The sequence below is a fragment of the Rhododendron vialii genome, chromosome 7a, assembly GCF_030253575.1.
Source record: "Rhododendron vialii isolate Sample 1 chromosome 7a, ASM3025357v1".
Taxonomy (NCBI): Eukaryota; Viridiplantae; Streptophyta; class Magnoliopsida; order Ericales; family Ericaceae; genus Rhododendron; species Rhododendron vialii.
This window is the reverse complement of record NC_080563.1, coordinates 14,736,687-14,752,894: the sequence shown is the minus strand read 5'-3', so window position 1 is coordinate 14,752,894 and position 16,208 is coordinate 14,736,687. Positions and strand designations below refer to the sequence as shown.

Here is a 16,208-nt window from a genome sequence, read left to right as displayed (position 1 = left end):
TACGCTTGAATCATCGCGACAGAATTTCTCTGATGAACTACTAAATTTGTTCTACCAAGATCAAGATTCTATAAAATTTTCTAAATGAGTTACAATTGTATAACATGATACAAATGTACCGATCTTATGAGGTGATAGCGAGAGATGGAGCCTTCAATTGTGCCCATGCTATTATATCTTCTCTTGTTGCAAGAAAAACCCCAGCTTTCTCTTCACTCTGCCTAAACGGTGCAGCAAGTCTCTTCACCTGAGATTCAAAAGCACTAGCCAGTCCTTGTGCCAACTTGTGTGTTCCTGCACCAGTGCTAGCAGTAAACAGTTTTGGCAATTCTTCTTTCTGCTCAATGACTTTTGTTACGGTCCCCATCCATTCTTCAAATGCTGTGTTGGCCGCACCAACTGACAACGATCGGACATTCAGTCGCCATTCATCAGGCGTCTTTGTGTGCAATCCCGGATACAAACCGTATACTGTCCCCATGTAAAGCAGCTCGTGGGCCCTCTCATGGAGATTCCCGTCTCGACATATATCAATCAAGCAATTGCAGAAGGGTCTTCGTGCTTCGACCTCTGTGGCCCTCATTATGCCTTTAAACTCCTCTTTGATGGTTTCAAAACTAGTTTTTTCTTCCTCTAGCAATTTGATGAACGAAACTAATTCTGGGTTTGCGTGTTGTAAAAGAGCAAGGACCTTATCGACATCTTTGCCTTCTTCGAAATATGAAATGATAGACATCAAGGATCCGCACATCCTATCATCTGGCTGAACACCTCTTTCCATTGCGAACTCGAAGACCCTAACTAAGTCATCAATCCTCTTAGCCCTCCCCAAGCATTGTATCAAACAAGTCACTGCCATGACATTCACCTCAACACCTGTCTCAGACATTTCATCGAACAACTTCATCGCCTTATCTACATTCCCCAAACTGCCGTATGTGTTGAGCATCGCGGTGTAGCTCCAACTATTCGGCTTAAAAGTCATCGATCCCTTCATATCATCAAACAACCTCTCCGCGTCCTCCTCCAATCCTAGATCAGCACACATGCTCAGCAATGTGTTGCACAAAATGTAATCCATTTTCCAGCCATTCGACCTCATTCGCTCCCACAAATCCAGCGCATCTCTCCCCCACCTAGCCTTGCCATAAATCTTAACCAACGCGGTTAGGGTTTTCTCGTTCGGGGTTACCCCCAATTCGATCATTTCTAAGAATAAACTTCTTGCCAAACCAGGCTTCCCAGCTTTCCCCAATGCTTCCAACAACGTGTTGTACACAACCAAATTGGGCTGCATCCCAAGAGACTTCATCTCATCAAGCACATACCTAATTCCATCATAGTCCCCAGCTTCACCAAACATCTTCCCCAACACAGCAATTGCAATGTGGTCAGGTGCCCACCCACTTGCCCTCCCTCTCTCATACAGACTCATCACCTCCTCAACTTTGCCCAGTTGAGCATACACGTCTATAACACCGGAGTACGTGACCTCATCAGGCATCAAACCAGTCTTGTACATCCTCTCAAACCACTCCACAGCCTTGTCAAAAAGGCTACACCTTTTGGCACAAGTGATTATAGTGGAGTAAGTAATGTTATCAAGCTCAATCCCATTATCAATCATATCATAGGCAAGATCTTCCGTGAGCTGAAACTGCCTGCCAAACCTCAAGGACTTCATTGCTACGTTGTAGAAGATTGTCTCCATGGGAAACAGCTTCTGGGTCTTGATCCAGTTGAAGAAAAGGAGGGTCTTTTGCCATTGCCTCAAGCTGTTGAGCACCAAGAGTGAATTTTCTCTGCTGGGTGGGTGAGGCATATCTTCAATAGCTGCCATGAAAGCAGCTTCAGAGTTTTCACACTCATCCAGCTTCCTGGCAAAGTGCTTGAGGTCTCTGACCTGAGGATTGTACAAGTGCTGCTGAGACTTTTTCTGCCTTTGGAGGTTGAGGACAGAGGGTTTAGGCCTGGTTGGGTTGACCCAGGTGGATTTAGGCTTGGTTTGGAGCTGGGCTTGCTGGGGGGTTTGATTGAGGAGGGTGGTGGAAAGGGACTTGAGTTGGTCAGATAGAGATGGGTTTTGTGGGTGAATGTCTTCATAATCAGGTGGGGGTTTGGGGGGATATCTAGAGGAGGAGGAGGAGGAGGAACATGAGATGGTGAAGAATCTCCTTCTGTTGGGGAGCCTTATTAATGGAGAGGTGAGGAAAAATGGGCGATTTGAATCTGAAGTGGCTTGTAGAGTGCAGTGGACATCTACTGCTCTGGAGAGAGTTGCTGCCATGGTGCCTGAGAGAGAGAGAGAGAGAGAGAGAGAGAGGATGGAATGAGGGTTTTGTTGAGGCAAAAATATCGGGGTTTGTTCTTGTGAATGTCTGGATATTTTAGTGCCCCTTATCTTAATTCAGTGAACTGGGAAAACCCTAACTACAAACGCAAGAACGATGAATTGGAAAAGAGAGAAACTTAATCACGGCTCAAGCCGTGAACAAGTTTTTTATAGCAACAATCAATCGCAATCGTCTAAAAGTATTCTGGACGATTTGAATTTTAATAAATTTTGTCCCTGAAAAGTTTCATTAACATTCGGATCGTCCAAAATACTTACAGTTGCGATTGGCCCGTAAATAACTATTCACATCTCTAAAAAGATTTTCTGACCGGAAAAAAAAATGTGAAAGGGCAAACGTTTAGAAAGAATGATGCTACAGGTAGAGCACATGATGCATAGCAGCTGTGCACAGATTAATTTTGTGCCCGTCTCGGGTCCTGCAAAGATAATCGGAGCCGCTCATTTTGTTCAAAATATGCCGTTTAGGGTCCCCATAAAAAAATCACATCAATCCGATATCAAGAAGGCGTTTATGAATCATCCAACTTTGAAAATTCGTAAACGCCCTTCTTGATATCGGATTGATGTGATTTTTTACGGGGATCCTAAACAACGTATTTTGAACAAAATGAGCGGCTCCGATTATCTTTGCGGAACTCGAGACGGGCACAAAATTGATCTGTGTGCGGTTGTTGTGCATCATGTGTTGTACTTGCATCTTTATTGGTTTAGAAATGTTCCATCTAGTTTACGGATTGTGGATGGTGCTGTGAAGTGGTATGTGCAGAACCGTGTTGCGCACCTCCGAGCCGTCGGATTGTGCATCCGACGGCTCAGATCTCATCTTGGCAACCAACGATCGAGAGCAGTTTATTGCCGGAAATGAGATCCGAGCCGTCATATGCACGATCTGACGGTTCAAAGGTGCGCAGCACAATGCTGCGCATATCACTACACAGCATCAACCCGAAGTCCCTAGTTTACACAAAATTTTATTTCCGTCCCAGTATATTCAATTGTGCTAAATTAAACCTCCAAATTTATCTCTTGTTCTATGTTTGTCCAATATAGCTAACGGGAATGTGCAATAGACAGAAAGTAGGTTTAGAGGGGAAGACGTTAGGGGCAAAAGGGACTTTTCATCCCAAATTGGCGTCGAATTCCAAAAGCTCTAAATCCCTCTCTGTGTTACATATACAGGGGAAGACGTTCTGCAAAATAGCGATGCTGACAGATGAGATAGAGCCGTCGTAGTGCTTTTGCGGAATGAGAGCCCGAATGAATACTTTTTGGACTAATAACTATTGTGGGAGAAGGTTTCCTGATTGTGCATAATTTGGGGTAAGTTTTGATTGTTTCTCCCCATTTCAAAAAATTTGAAACCCTTCACCTACTTCATGTGGGTTGATCCACTCGTCGTGCTTGAGCAATAGGTCTAGATTCACATAGTGAGAGAGAGAGGAAGATGTTGATTGTGCTACTGTTGACGTGGTTGGTCTTCATTTGGTGGGTCTTCTTACGAGAGAGAGATCCAAGAAGTGAAAAGCCGCTAATTTCATATGGGTTTTAGGATTTGGTTTGGGAAAGGGTTTGTTTTGTATTGTGTTGATTGTAATGATGTATTTGATGTAATAAGATCTGAACTAGTGAATGAGATGTAAATCCACAATGTATTGATGAAACGACGATGTTTTTTATATATGTAAATCCACAATTAACATTGGAGGAATTGGTTATTCCCAAAGTGAGATTTCATTCATTAAATCTCTCAACCATTTAGCATCGTCAATTAAATCTCTCAACCATTTCGCATCCTCACTTACTATGAAGCTAATGCTATTAGCTTAGCCTCCACAGAAGAATTAGCTATATTAGTTTTTTTCTTGAGCTCTTTTCTCCATAGAAGAATTAGTTATATTAGTTTTTTTCTTGAGCTCTTTTTTCCTCCGCGCCGCCAACTCCTCGTCGAATGTCACACGGGTCCGACGGATGCTCCAAAAACAGCTCGCCCTAACTTGGTTTTGTTAGCGAAAAAGAAAGTTTGCCAAGATGAGTCCCTTTCTCATGTGATGGGTTCTTGGCTTGTCTCTATGGTTTACTAATATTCTAATCAGCAAATCGACATCACTAAAACCTCTAGGTACTATAGGATAATTTTTATAAAACAAGCTATAATTTTTGGTATCAAATAAATATCTTATTATTCGCTTAATGGGTAGCCTGTTATCACTAGGCTTGCTCCTAAACCTGCTCAAGTACCTGCGTAAGCAATGATAGGTCGAGTATATTCAATTGAGTAATGCAAGCTTCCAATTATGGTAGCATATCTTTTTTGATCAATCACGTCCTTATCATTTTTGACAGGAAATAAATGTACATTAGGATTATTAGGAGTAACTACATGCTTGAAATTATCATAATGATATTTTTCAAGATTTTCTCGATATAGTGCAACTGGTCAAGAAAAATAGCTTCGCATGTTTTTGTAATTTTTATTTCGAAAATCACGTTAGCCTCTCATTTTAGCAAGACTTGAAGTGTTATTGAAGCTACGGACTATTTTTATGAACAATTTTGGGATTATGTGTTTGAGTATCATATTTCACGGAAACGTTTGGATCCTAAAAGCGTAGAACCGAAACCAGAACGGTATAGTGGTTTGGTTATGGTTAGGTTCTATATTTGTAATGGTTAGGTTTCGGTTCTTATTTTTTCTGAACTGTTAAAAATGGTTTGGTTACTCAATTCTTGTGGAATCGGATCAATTCGGACCATGGACACTCCTACAAATGGATTTGATTCAGTGCGCCTGAGGCCTTTTTTCAGAGCATAGATGTGCTCTGAACATTGATCGATAACCGATGAACATGATTGTTCACATGGTTAAAATTTTCGACGAGATATACAAAGAGAACAGTTCAGATTATCAAAACAAACCCAGATCAAGCCCGCAATGGGCATACTACATGCTGCAGTTGGGTCCCCAACTGCCCAGAATCCAAACCTTTTTGACAAAAACAACTTCTGATACATTAGAACTGCTTCACCAGAATTTTGCAATTACTTATCATACTAGTGTGTTGTCAGGGCAACAAAACTTAACTTGAATTTTCCTTCTGTAGTGCAAAATTAGACTTCCTAGTCTTCTGCTATGGAAAGAAAAATCAGACACAAATATCGTCACTCAATTTAACATCTTAAAGCCTTTTTCAACTTTGCCTGAATCAGAAACTAACCAATTTGACCGGAAATCCATAGTTCTGGCGATTTCAACAAGACGACCATGATTTGAGAGAGCATGGTCTGACATTTTGATATTGAATATGTTTGGCCATTGAAAGTTCCTCCACTCTTCAAGGATTACCTGATTTCTATGTCGTGACAGAAAATGACTTCCGGTTCTCAAGGGAAGCAAGAGGGAGAAAACTCGAAATCGCAAAACGAAAACTTACTGCCTGCACAGGGGTTGCAGCATTATGGTGGTAAATGTGTTTTCTGAAATTCTATTGCTTCTTTAGCCATAGCAGCTTCACTAAGCCAAAATATGATGTACCGATTTGCCGAAGCAGTGAGCTAAAATAAGCCTCATTTTTATTATTTTTTTGATCGGAGCTAAAATATGCCTCTTGTTAAATCAGATTTCTTCACCATACATTCACACTCTTCAACCAAGGGATATTTCTAAACTTACAAACTTTGCTCTGTTCTTCAGGTTCTTCAAACAAAAAACCTACTCATTTTACACATGTTTCGATGGTTACATGAATGAACATCCTCCATATTACTCGCCTCTTGTGATTTCCTTCAGATAGGTTTTCTGCGCTGTCTGTCTGTACGTACATCATGTACATGGTTGCGCTATATTTGGGCGCCTCACGAGTAGCAAAAGCAGGCTCAGAACTGGCCTGCTCGGATGTCTCTATCCAGGCGATCTGCATTAAGGGTCCCAGGAAGCTCTCTGAAATCCTCATTGAAGATAGAGTACGCGCTGCAGGTATTCAGAATAAACAATATTTAGGGAAAGAATTGTAGACGAGTATTGGCTCCACGCATTGTTAAACAAGAGGTGATCTCTTATGTGTAGGCATTTGGCATTAAATTTTACGTTTAAAAGATTAATTACATGCACAGAGACAGAGCAGGAGGGTGAAGGTGGAGGACCGGCAACAGAACACATCTATTTAATATATGAAACCCACAACATTTTTCTGGATACCTTGACTGCGTTATATGCATGAGATCATGAAGGAAAATGTCTTGTTTGCACTTAAACCAGTATATTCAGTATGAATTGCACTTTCTAATACAGTATCTCATCACTGATCCAATAACAGGCTTATGGCACATACCTCACGTCACCTTGCTGCCGCTTTCCAAGATTAAAGAAAATGATGGCAAACCCTGTGGCGAGTATCTGAACAAATTGAAGTACCAAGCAAGAAGTGAGTTTATAATCTGCAGTTCTTTTATAGAAGATGGGGTGAAATAGTCAATTGGGTCAAATCGATGAAAGGGGAGTGATTTCTTTTTTCTAACATGTGCTACAACCTGTGGTAAAAATTCTGTGAGGACCAAACAAACAAGTCCACAATAAGAGTGCAGCCGAAATAATCATGTTTATGGATGAGACTTGAGAGGTGTTGCAACAAAAGATATTATGAGGGAACGGCACTCAATGTATGTAGTCGACCCGTTAACGTGTCTGAAAGGAGGGGAAATTTGATTTTGATCCATGTGAAGGGTGGTAAAACAACGGGGTTGAGGTGATAGGAAATAAGTGACTTAACTAAGGAGATGATTGTAAATAGAACTAATTAAAGGAAACTGATTCACGTCTTCGCATAACTCATTGCCAGTAATTGGAAAAAAGCTTGTTGAGTTGAAATGTACAACAAAGAACAAACTTAGGAAACCCTCGTGCGAATTCACCCTTTTATGCTAAAACCAAGGAGATCCAGAAAAGAGAGTACTCTTGCACAGAGGGAGAAGTCAATAACCTTCAATCTTCAGATGTTCCCTATCTTCACAGGTCAAGGGATTCCAATTGTCCCTCCTCCTGATCAGCCGAGCAGTTTGTGCAGATGTTCCCCAATCTTCGCAGGTCAATATGATGCAACATGTTTGAGAGTTCTAATTCTCTATTAATCAATTCAATTCAACTCAACTCAGATCACCTAGGGTTATCCTAACTACTTGGGTCAATCGGATGAATCTCTGTTAAACAAGGGAACATATCATTCCATATAATCTTAGGGGTTGGTTCCCTTCACACACAAGTTGACACAAGTTTTGATACAAGTTTTTTGTGGGACCCATTTTGGAGTCCCACGCAAATGATCGGAACCGTTCAATTTGTTTATATTTTCAAGGGTTCCTGAATGAGTTGATTTTTTAATGGGAACTCTTAAAAATCTATTTTAAACGAAGCCCTTACCGATATCAAAATGAGTTTATTTTTTAATGGGAACTCTTAAAAATCTATTTTAAACGAATTGAATGGCTCTGATAATTTGCGTGAAACTCCGATTAGTTTTATGTCAACTTTTGTGTGAGGCAAACAGGCCCCATTATCTTAACCCAATTTCAATTGTCTTCGCTTGTCCCTTACCATTACCCTCAACTTGGATAGCATCACTTTTCTTATCGGACAACTGTTAGTCTTTCGATCTTAATATTCTAATAGAAACCATTTTGTGAGTTCTTCACGACTTAATAGAAAGCTTATGTCACATGATTCTTGTATAACAAGGCGTCCGCTAAAACTGCAAAAGCATTACATAAAATCCAAACAGAACCCAACTAAATAGCATGTACTATGCTTTCAACAAAGGAACCATGGGACAGAAGTGAACTTACATACAAAGGTCCCAAATCCCATCTATGAGCAACAGGTGCCAATATAAACCACATGACAATTATGGCCCACCCCTTCAGACTGACGGAGAAAATTGCCATCAACAGCATATCTACCAATAACAAGCAGCTGTCAGAAAATGCCTTATCGTCACCAAAATAAAGTGCACTTCTTTCAGAAATAAAAAGGAAATAGAAGCACAAGTAATATGAATCGTAAGCTTACCAGGGAGCCTCAATTTATCATGTAAAAAAGAGAAAAGCGTCCTCTTCCACCCACTTGTTAACCGAGGAAGCTGAAACTTCTGAATTCAGAAATGAAAGATTAAAAAATCTGCAAATGCACCCACACACTGACACACACAACAAAAAAAAAACTGCTAAATGGAACAATTGTTCAGTTCTAACCAGATCCTCTTCATCATCGTCTTCATCTAACACATCACCATTATATTTAACTGGTGGCTTTGGTTTAACAGCAACAATCAGTGAATCTGAACTAAAGAAAGAGCCAAATTGTAACACAAACAAAACATGGAACCAGAACAAATATTGCGCAGAGAAAATGAATCACTCAAACCCTATACAAAACAAGAGATAATCCAACAAAGACAATCTCTTGTATAGTGTCAAATCAGCGGTGAAATTTCAGAGGAATCCACATTGAGGTCGCAAATAGGTATCATTCGGGCTTGGTCTTGTGACAAACAATCCAACATGATTAAGCTAAACCATTAAATGTGTATATTACCAAGGAAATCCTGTCAATCCCACTTTCTTATTACAAGACCTTCTTGTAATTCTTAACATAATTTTATGCAAAGTTGCTTTTTATAGTTCCAGAATATAGATAGAAAATCAGCTACCTTTAAAAACGATGGATCCAAATTTATTCATCTCCATCAACCTCTTCCACAATTGATTACATTCACTAGCAAAATACTGGTTCCAACCACAGTCGGATACCTCATCACCTATTTGATACACCCAAGTTCCCTTAAATCCCATCACACCTTTTCTTCTCTCATTCTCGACTGCCATCTATATTCTATCTGCTTACAACTAGTCTATCCCTCATTACCAAGCAAGCTTGCTTATTTTTTAATTTCGACATTCGTTCCCTACGATTGGAAAAACTAGACTGTAAAAGTCACCTGCTCTGAGCTCTTAGAAAGTAACATAGTGTTTGTCTCTCTTCTTCAAAACTGCCTGATAATAAAAATCTGTCTCTTCTTTCACGCCAATATCGATATCTTTTTGCCTTTGATGAATTCTCCACTTCCTGCTTAACCCAAGGAATAAACACGAACCTAATTTGAAGATAACTTTTCCTAGGCAAAGGATCCAAGATACTAATCTCGCAGGTTTGCCCTACCCCACTGATTGCTATTTAAGAGGTGGACCTTTGAATTCAAAGCTCAGCACCTCACAAATCATTGCAAAAGAATTCCTTAAGGATTTTTTTAGGCACCTGTCTACGAGAAGTTATCCCAAGTCCAAATGTAAATGTAACATCCATCATGTAAGTCCACGTTACGAAATGCAGGACCAAGTACCAGAAACCTAACATCACAATTTGAGATGATCAGATGACAGAGTCGTCTAAAACTGAGGGACTCCACAATCCTTATTGCCTTAATTGAATCATTTTAAAACTCTACTGTATTTAACTAATCACATCACCTTAAAGAGTGAAACGCCAAACTCTTTCTCAAATTCTGGATCACAAAACTCTTTCTCTAACTCTTGCTAACCCTTTTTTTAAAGCTTCATTGATGACAATTGACAAGAAGTATTACAGAAAATTTGCCCAGCAGTTAGTCACCAATGTACACTAGGAAAGCAAACCAGGAGAACAGCATTCAACTAAAAAAAAACCCACTTGAAAATGAAGCCTTTACCAAGAAACCACCAAAGCAAAGAAGAATCAGAAAATTTTCTTCATGCCAAATAACAGCACAATGAAGCAAACATAGCTCGATCCTACATATAACCATTTCTACATTCTCAAATGTATGTCTAACCCTCTTCCCCTACATACAACACTGGTCCATAGCAAACACACGGGTGCCACCCTTCAAGCTTTCCAAACCCTCTTAGATGCCATTAATGAGATGATTATCCCAAAGCTGAAGCACTGGAAATTGACATAATAACCCCAAAGGCCAAATAAGTAAGCTCCAAAAATCTCTATCTATCTCAAAATGAAGCAAATGATGATGCATGGAGCCATGGACTTGTCGCCCTTTCAGCACATACAGTACTAGTTATAAAGAACCCAACCCCTATTTGGCCGAATCGCATAGAGTGAGAACTGAATCAAAAGTCAAATCCACACATAGGAAGCTACCTCATTAGGAGCTTGAAAAGAATAACAAAACTTAACTAAGAATCTCTCCCTCCCCTTCACTGGGATTGATAAACCCTTCACTCAGCTCTATAAATTAATCATAGAATTCAAACCCATAACACATTGCTCGAGTAGCATGGTTCGCAACTAATTAACCTATGATAATTCTTGGATTTCCCTTGATCTAACTAGAATAAACTCAATGTGCTTTTTTCTTATCAGAAAGGCAGAGTGCCTAACTATACTGCAACACCGACAAAAAGTGGACCAAAGAAGTAAATTGATGCTAAATAAAGCTCCCAAGAGGGAGAGAACGGCCTCCAACGCGTGGAGACCTACAAACCTCCATGAAGGGAGGATCACAAACCACCACAAAAACGTGAAAAAGATAAAGAAACAACCCCACTTTCAGTTTTCTGTAACCACCCTGAGGGTGTGCCGTAGTACCCACCTCTGTTTTACAAGATAGACATTTCTGGCACGGAGGTGCTCACCCAACGTGGTAAACAGCAGAGGACTAAAGACTTCAGACAGATTTGAGACCAACTCTGTAACAATGGCAACGGAAAGAGTAGGGATGAGAGCAGAGAGGCCCGTCTCCACATCCATCTATGAGAGACTCCAAGATTTGATGCCGCAGTATGATATCTTGTCGTATCTGTTGGCTTCGTCACTAGAGGATAGTAGTCGCTTGAAGCCCGGTCATCGGGATGACAAGCAAGGCAAGAAAAAGGAAGAGTGAGAAAGGTTTTGGGGGTGGGTGATTGGAGGAGCAGGGGGGCACCAAACAACCCCCCCCAACCTAGAGAGAAGGTAGAGAGAGTTTTAGAGAGAGAGATCCTAGTTCTTTTTCTCTATCCTTCATTACTGTGATGCAATGTGCTTCCAACTAAAGCAAATAAACCAAACTATATTCTAGGGCAATGGCTATGATGCTCCCAAGCGGTTTCGGAGCATGATGCTCCCGATTGTTCCTAACCATAGGATTTTATGAGTTCATCTCAACCATTGATTGTCAAAACATCTCAATAATAAGTGTAGTAAGTGTAGCCATACAATGTAGCAAGTGTAACCATATAACATAGCAAGTGTTGCCTTAGTAAAAGCATGTAAACCCTGTTTTTGTGGTAAGTACTAATATTGTGATTTTTTGGCTGAAAAATAGTAAAACCATCTTTTTAGCAAAATCACCTTACTTTTGGGTGGGTGGTTTAGATCTAACGGCCGTAATTTACATATTTTTCCATCTAAGAGTCATATTCAATGGGAGCATCAGCTCCCATACCACTTGGGAGCATCACATAACTTTCCATATTCTAGTAGTATGGTTCTCAATGCGACCTGGAAGTTATACGCCAAAATCCAAACTACACCCCATAAGACCGTGGTCAAAACAGCGGAAGTAAATTCAGGAATTGGTTGTCCTTGATAAAAATATCATGAAAAGACTTGCAATTTCAGCATGAATAAACAGAAGCATGAATTTAGAATAGTAAATTACAAGACTATTGAATTGACATAAAAATTAAAATAGAAAATTATACCTCCATTTTTAAGTTGGATGAATTCTTCTATACCATTTTTGTTGTCATGCAATACGTTCCCTCGCAGTATAACGCTCAAATGCTCTATAGGTAAATCAGCATTCCCACCAATCAATTTTCTCAACTCCTGTACCTGATTGTGGTAGAAACAGTTTAAGCCCAGCACACGATTTCACAAGAGGATGCATTCTTCTTCTCACGAGTTTCACCAATTTTAAAATTTCCCCTGATTGCAAAAATGAGAAAATCTACTGGTATGTCTATTTACTTAGCTAGCATAAATGTTAATTAGACAGAATAAAATCAGGCTGATCAGACCAATCAACTTTCTACCAAGTGAAGCTCAACTTTCTACCAAGTGAAGCTCAACTTTCTACCAAGTGAAGCTCAACTTTCTACCAAGTTAAGCTCTAAATCTCCTAGGCTTCTATTCAGTTCATCTCACAATGGAGGGTGAATTCAAGTCGAAGCAGTGGGGAGCTTCACGCAACTTCTTTTCTAGTTTTTGCCCCATGGCCTAACATATTTGATCATTCAACTCTGCTAAACAGGACTGGTGGAGGAACATCGGACATCCAATCTGCCTAAACCTGACCAGTGCATTTTAAGTTTGAGACAAAATTGACAGTGAATCTAAGTCGAAGGACCAGGCAGTTGCAATACCTATCTTAGGCAAATTCTTTCCCAATTCATTTGGAATGCCACAAAAGCCATAAAGCTGTCTACCAACAACCTCTGCAAACCGTGTTGTGACAGGAAGCCTTGTGCAGAGTTCAAGCATTATGTTTTCAAATTATGTCATGGCCAAAATAGTTGACTCCTCATTTCAACAATCAGAGATGCGTGAGGGACAAAAGCTATCCAGCGCGTCTTAAACAGCACCTGAACTAGTTGGATAATGCTCATGTGGGTGATTAAGGTCCTTCAGGAATTAGCCAGTTCAGGACTAGTGCAATAAAAGGGAATTGTTTTTAACACTACAGTTGTACAGGTGATACTATTCTCTATTGACAACAAATCCTAAGCAGTTCAATCATCCCAGGGGTGGGAAACATTTCTAAAAGCATACTCAACTTAGCTTTAGTGCAGCTATGATTCATTGCAAAAAAAGGGAAACACCATTATGCAATGATATTTTAGTTGAGGTCAAAATAAAATACTCACGCTTATGACCCTCAATATTGTCTTCCTTACTTCATGAAAAATGTGGACAACAGGAGGTATTGTCCTTTTTCTTTCGTCCATTTAAGGAGAGATTAGTCCATCTTAATGGTAAATTAACTGCTGCAAGTTTTTTAAAAAGGCTAAACTGTTTGCTACTTGTTACTCTACCCTTCTCATACAGAAACATTGACACATTAACACAATCATGCAACTGATTGAACACTTTGGCTATGCAGGAAGTCGGCAGTTCTGATACCTCTATTATGAAATGTCAAATCCACTTCATAATTTAAGATGCATTGAATGATGGCGCCAACACATTAAATGAAGTTGCTATTGCTGTTGGTTCGATCCTCTAAAGTCCATAGTCTGCGGACTTACTATAATCATGTGGCTTTTAGCAATGCGGATCCAGGCGACATCCATTGATTCAACTCAAATATCATATCATTCGCAAAAATGAAGGAGTCCCAAATGAACTTGTATAATTGGCCATCCAAAACGATTTTCACACATATAACCCAGCTCATGTTCCCATCACAATTTTGAACACATTCCTTTGCCCAAAATTTTACCCAAATTTGAGTGAAAATGTGTGCAAAAACACTCTATTTTGGTAGGAGCATCTCCAATAGCAAAACCCAATCTTTACCCACTTTCAATGGCAACATTGTAAATAAGAGGGACAAGATTGAGCCTTGAAAAAAAGGGTAAAGGAAATGGGTCAAGGCTTGGATTTTCCCATGATGGGGTAGAGAAATGGGCAAAACTCATTTTGAGTAGAGAAATGGGTGTGCCATTGGAGATTGGTTTTTGCTTATTTCATTTTCATATGTGAAAAAAAGAAAAGAAAAGAAAAGAAAGGGTCCCTACTCTTACTTATTTCATTTTCATATGTGAAAAATTCGTTCCAAATATCCTCACAAGAGGTGATCTTAGTTCGAAATCATAACTAATGGTCTCTAATTCCATCCTATACATAATCCCCTGGTGCCAAACGCAATAGTAAAAAAAGGAACTAATCTACCAGACACGAGGTAAAAAACACCATATAAGTTTTGAATCAGAGAGAGAGAGAGAGAGAGTACTTTGATGGGAGAGGGGACATTGAGGAGAGAGGGAGGAAAGGGGCCGACGGTTTTGATAGAGATTTGAACCTTTTTATCTCCCTCCCCTCCACAGCTGAGATTGTTATCCTCGATCTCAACCATCGCTTCACAAAATTAGGGCTTAACAATCAACCAGGCTCACGCCGTCGTCGTCGTCGTCAGCGACGGAGGCTTTAAAGTCTTTCGGCCAAACAGATTTTCCAGCAACGGGGTTCGAACTCTTTCTTCCTCTTCTTCTGCTTCTTCTGATTCTGATGAAGTCTGGACAGGGTGTATTGTGACCGAAAGATATGGGCTTAGTGATTGATAGTAGTTACTGGGCCTTTTGGGTCCGTTAGCATGCGGGCTTTTTACGGACCGAAAAAGCTAAAGAAATTGACCGGGGAGAGTGAACTGGGCCTTTTGGGTCCGTTAGCATGCGGGCTTTTTACGGACCAAAAAAGCTAAAGAAATTGACCGGGGAGAGTGACGGTGCGAAACCGACGGCCACGGGAGCCCACCCACTGCGCACGGATGATCCGAATTGTTCAATAATTTTTAAAAAACTGAATGGGCTTATAAAAAATCATTTCAATCCAATCTATGTAGGTACTAGATTTAATCTTCCATTTTTTAAATGGAAAATTGGATTGAGCATCTACACATATCAGATTGAGCTGATTTTTCACATGCCCACTAGGTTTTTTTAATAAAAATTATTGAATGGCTTGAATCATTTGTGCGGAGCCCGGAATGGCCCCGCATGACCGTTGGTGCTTCTAGTCAATTTCCATAGCAGGATTATTTACGGACCGCTCTTGTTTTTGGAGCCTATTTCCCACTAACTCCAAGCCATTCCAGGAAATACACGGATAAGAAGAGATGACAATTCAACTGGGTGGGGTTTTGTTGTATTTTTCGGGGGTCGGGTTGACGTTGCCCCGTTCAGATACCTGCCTCGCCTTGAAATTATTTTATGCATAAAAATTATTTTTATTCTTGTATTTTAATCCTTATAACTAAAATACCACATAATATCATGCAGCGTCCAGAGAACGCAAGGGAGAGAGAGAGAGAGAGAGAGAGAGAGAGAGAGAGAGAGAGAGAGAGAGAGAGAGAGAGAGAGAGAGAGAGAGAGTCAGGGTGGGTTCCTCCCCACCCCCTCAGCCGCCCCCCTTCCCCGCCTCCCCCTTTCTTTCGGCCCTTTCTGTAATGCCCTGACTTTCCGGAAGCAATATAAAATAAAATCTTAAAAAAATTTGCTAAATAAATATAATTTTTAAAAAAATAAAGTTTAGCTATTACAATCACAAGATAAATCTACTGATTTAAAATACATTAACTTCAGAGCTGATTCTAGGCTTGAAACAAATCCGAAGTATACTCGATCTTCGTTCCTGATATTCTTTCCATGTTGAACTGCAACATCTTTGAATCCTCTCCATTGAATCCTGCGCCCACTGGCAAATTGATCGCCGAAAAACAAACGATTTGCCAGGATACAGACGTATCCGTGAGTGATAAATCACCCAATAGAATAATCCAACCCAACCACCCCTCTTACTTTACAATTAGCAGGTAACAAGATAATATTGAATCGAAGAAGCTAAACAAATATTCTCCACATAAGCCAGTTCATTACTATCTATAACCTAATGTGAAATCTAAGATCTCTCCGCGAGATCTTTCCTCCTTCAATCGTTAGCCATGCTCGGTCCCATGAGGTCACTTCCCTTTGCTGTCGCAGATACACCTAAGTTATATACCGAGTGTGCACCCCAATAACTACAACAAGGGGAAAACTTATCATGCCTGAATCACAACTAGGGTTCGCCTATCTTATATACCACTTCACTATCATCACTGGATACACG

The 16,208-nt window shown here is 40.1% G+C and overlaps 2 protein-coding genes across 3 annotated transcripts; both read right to left on the bottom strand.

Moving 5' to 3' along the window:
* Positions 1-45: 45 nt before the first annotated feature.
* On the bottom strand, positions 46-2,455 carry LOC131333677 (pentatricopeptide repeat-containing protein At5g46580, chloroplastic). Its single transcript, XM_058368335.1, has one exon. It carries the CDS (start codon positions 2,285-2,287, stop codon positions 125-127), a length of 2,163 nt encoding a protein of 720 aa, XP_058224318.1. The 5' UTR covers positions 2,288-2,455; the 3' UTR covers positions 46-124.
* A 3,449-nt stretch (positions 2,456-5,904) lies between these two features.
* LOC131333711 (uncharacterized) lies at positions 5,905-14,629 on the bottom strand. Of its 2 annotated transcripts, none has more exons than XM_058368405.1 (7): positions 14,335-14,629; positions 12,083-12,215; positions 8,597-8,682; positions 8,415-8,493; positions 8,192-8,301; positions 6,685-6,749; positions 5,905-6,323 (listed from the first exon to the last, which is right to left on the bottom strand). In XM_058368405.1, exons 1-7 carry the CDS (start codon positions 14,455-14,457, stop codon positions 6,230-6,232), a joined length of 690 nt encoding a protein of 229 aa, XP_058224388.1. In that variant the 5' UTR covers positions 14,458-14,629; the 3' UTR covers positions 5,905-6,229. The 2 variants fall into 2 exon arrangements, 1 of the variants encoding a protein (XP_058224388.1); XR_009201869.1 differs by lacking the exon at positions 5,905-6,323 and adding an exon at positions 7,333-7,428 and having other exon boundaries at positions 6,689-6,749; positions 14,335-14,618.
* Positions 14,630-16,208: the final 1,579 nt, after the last annotated feature.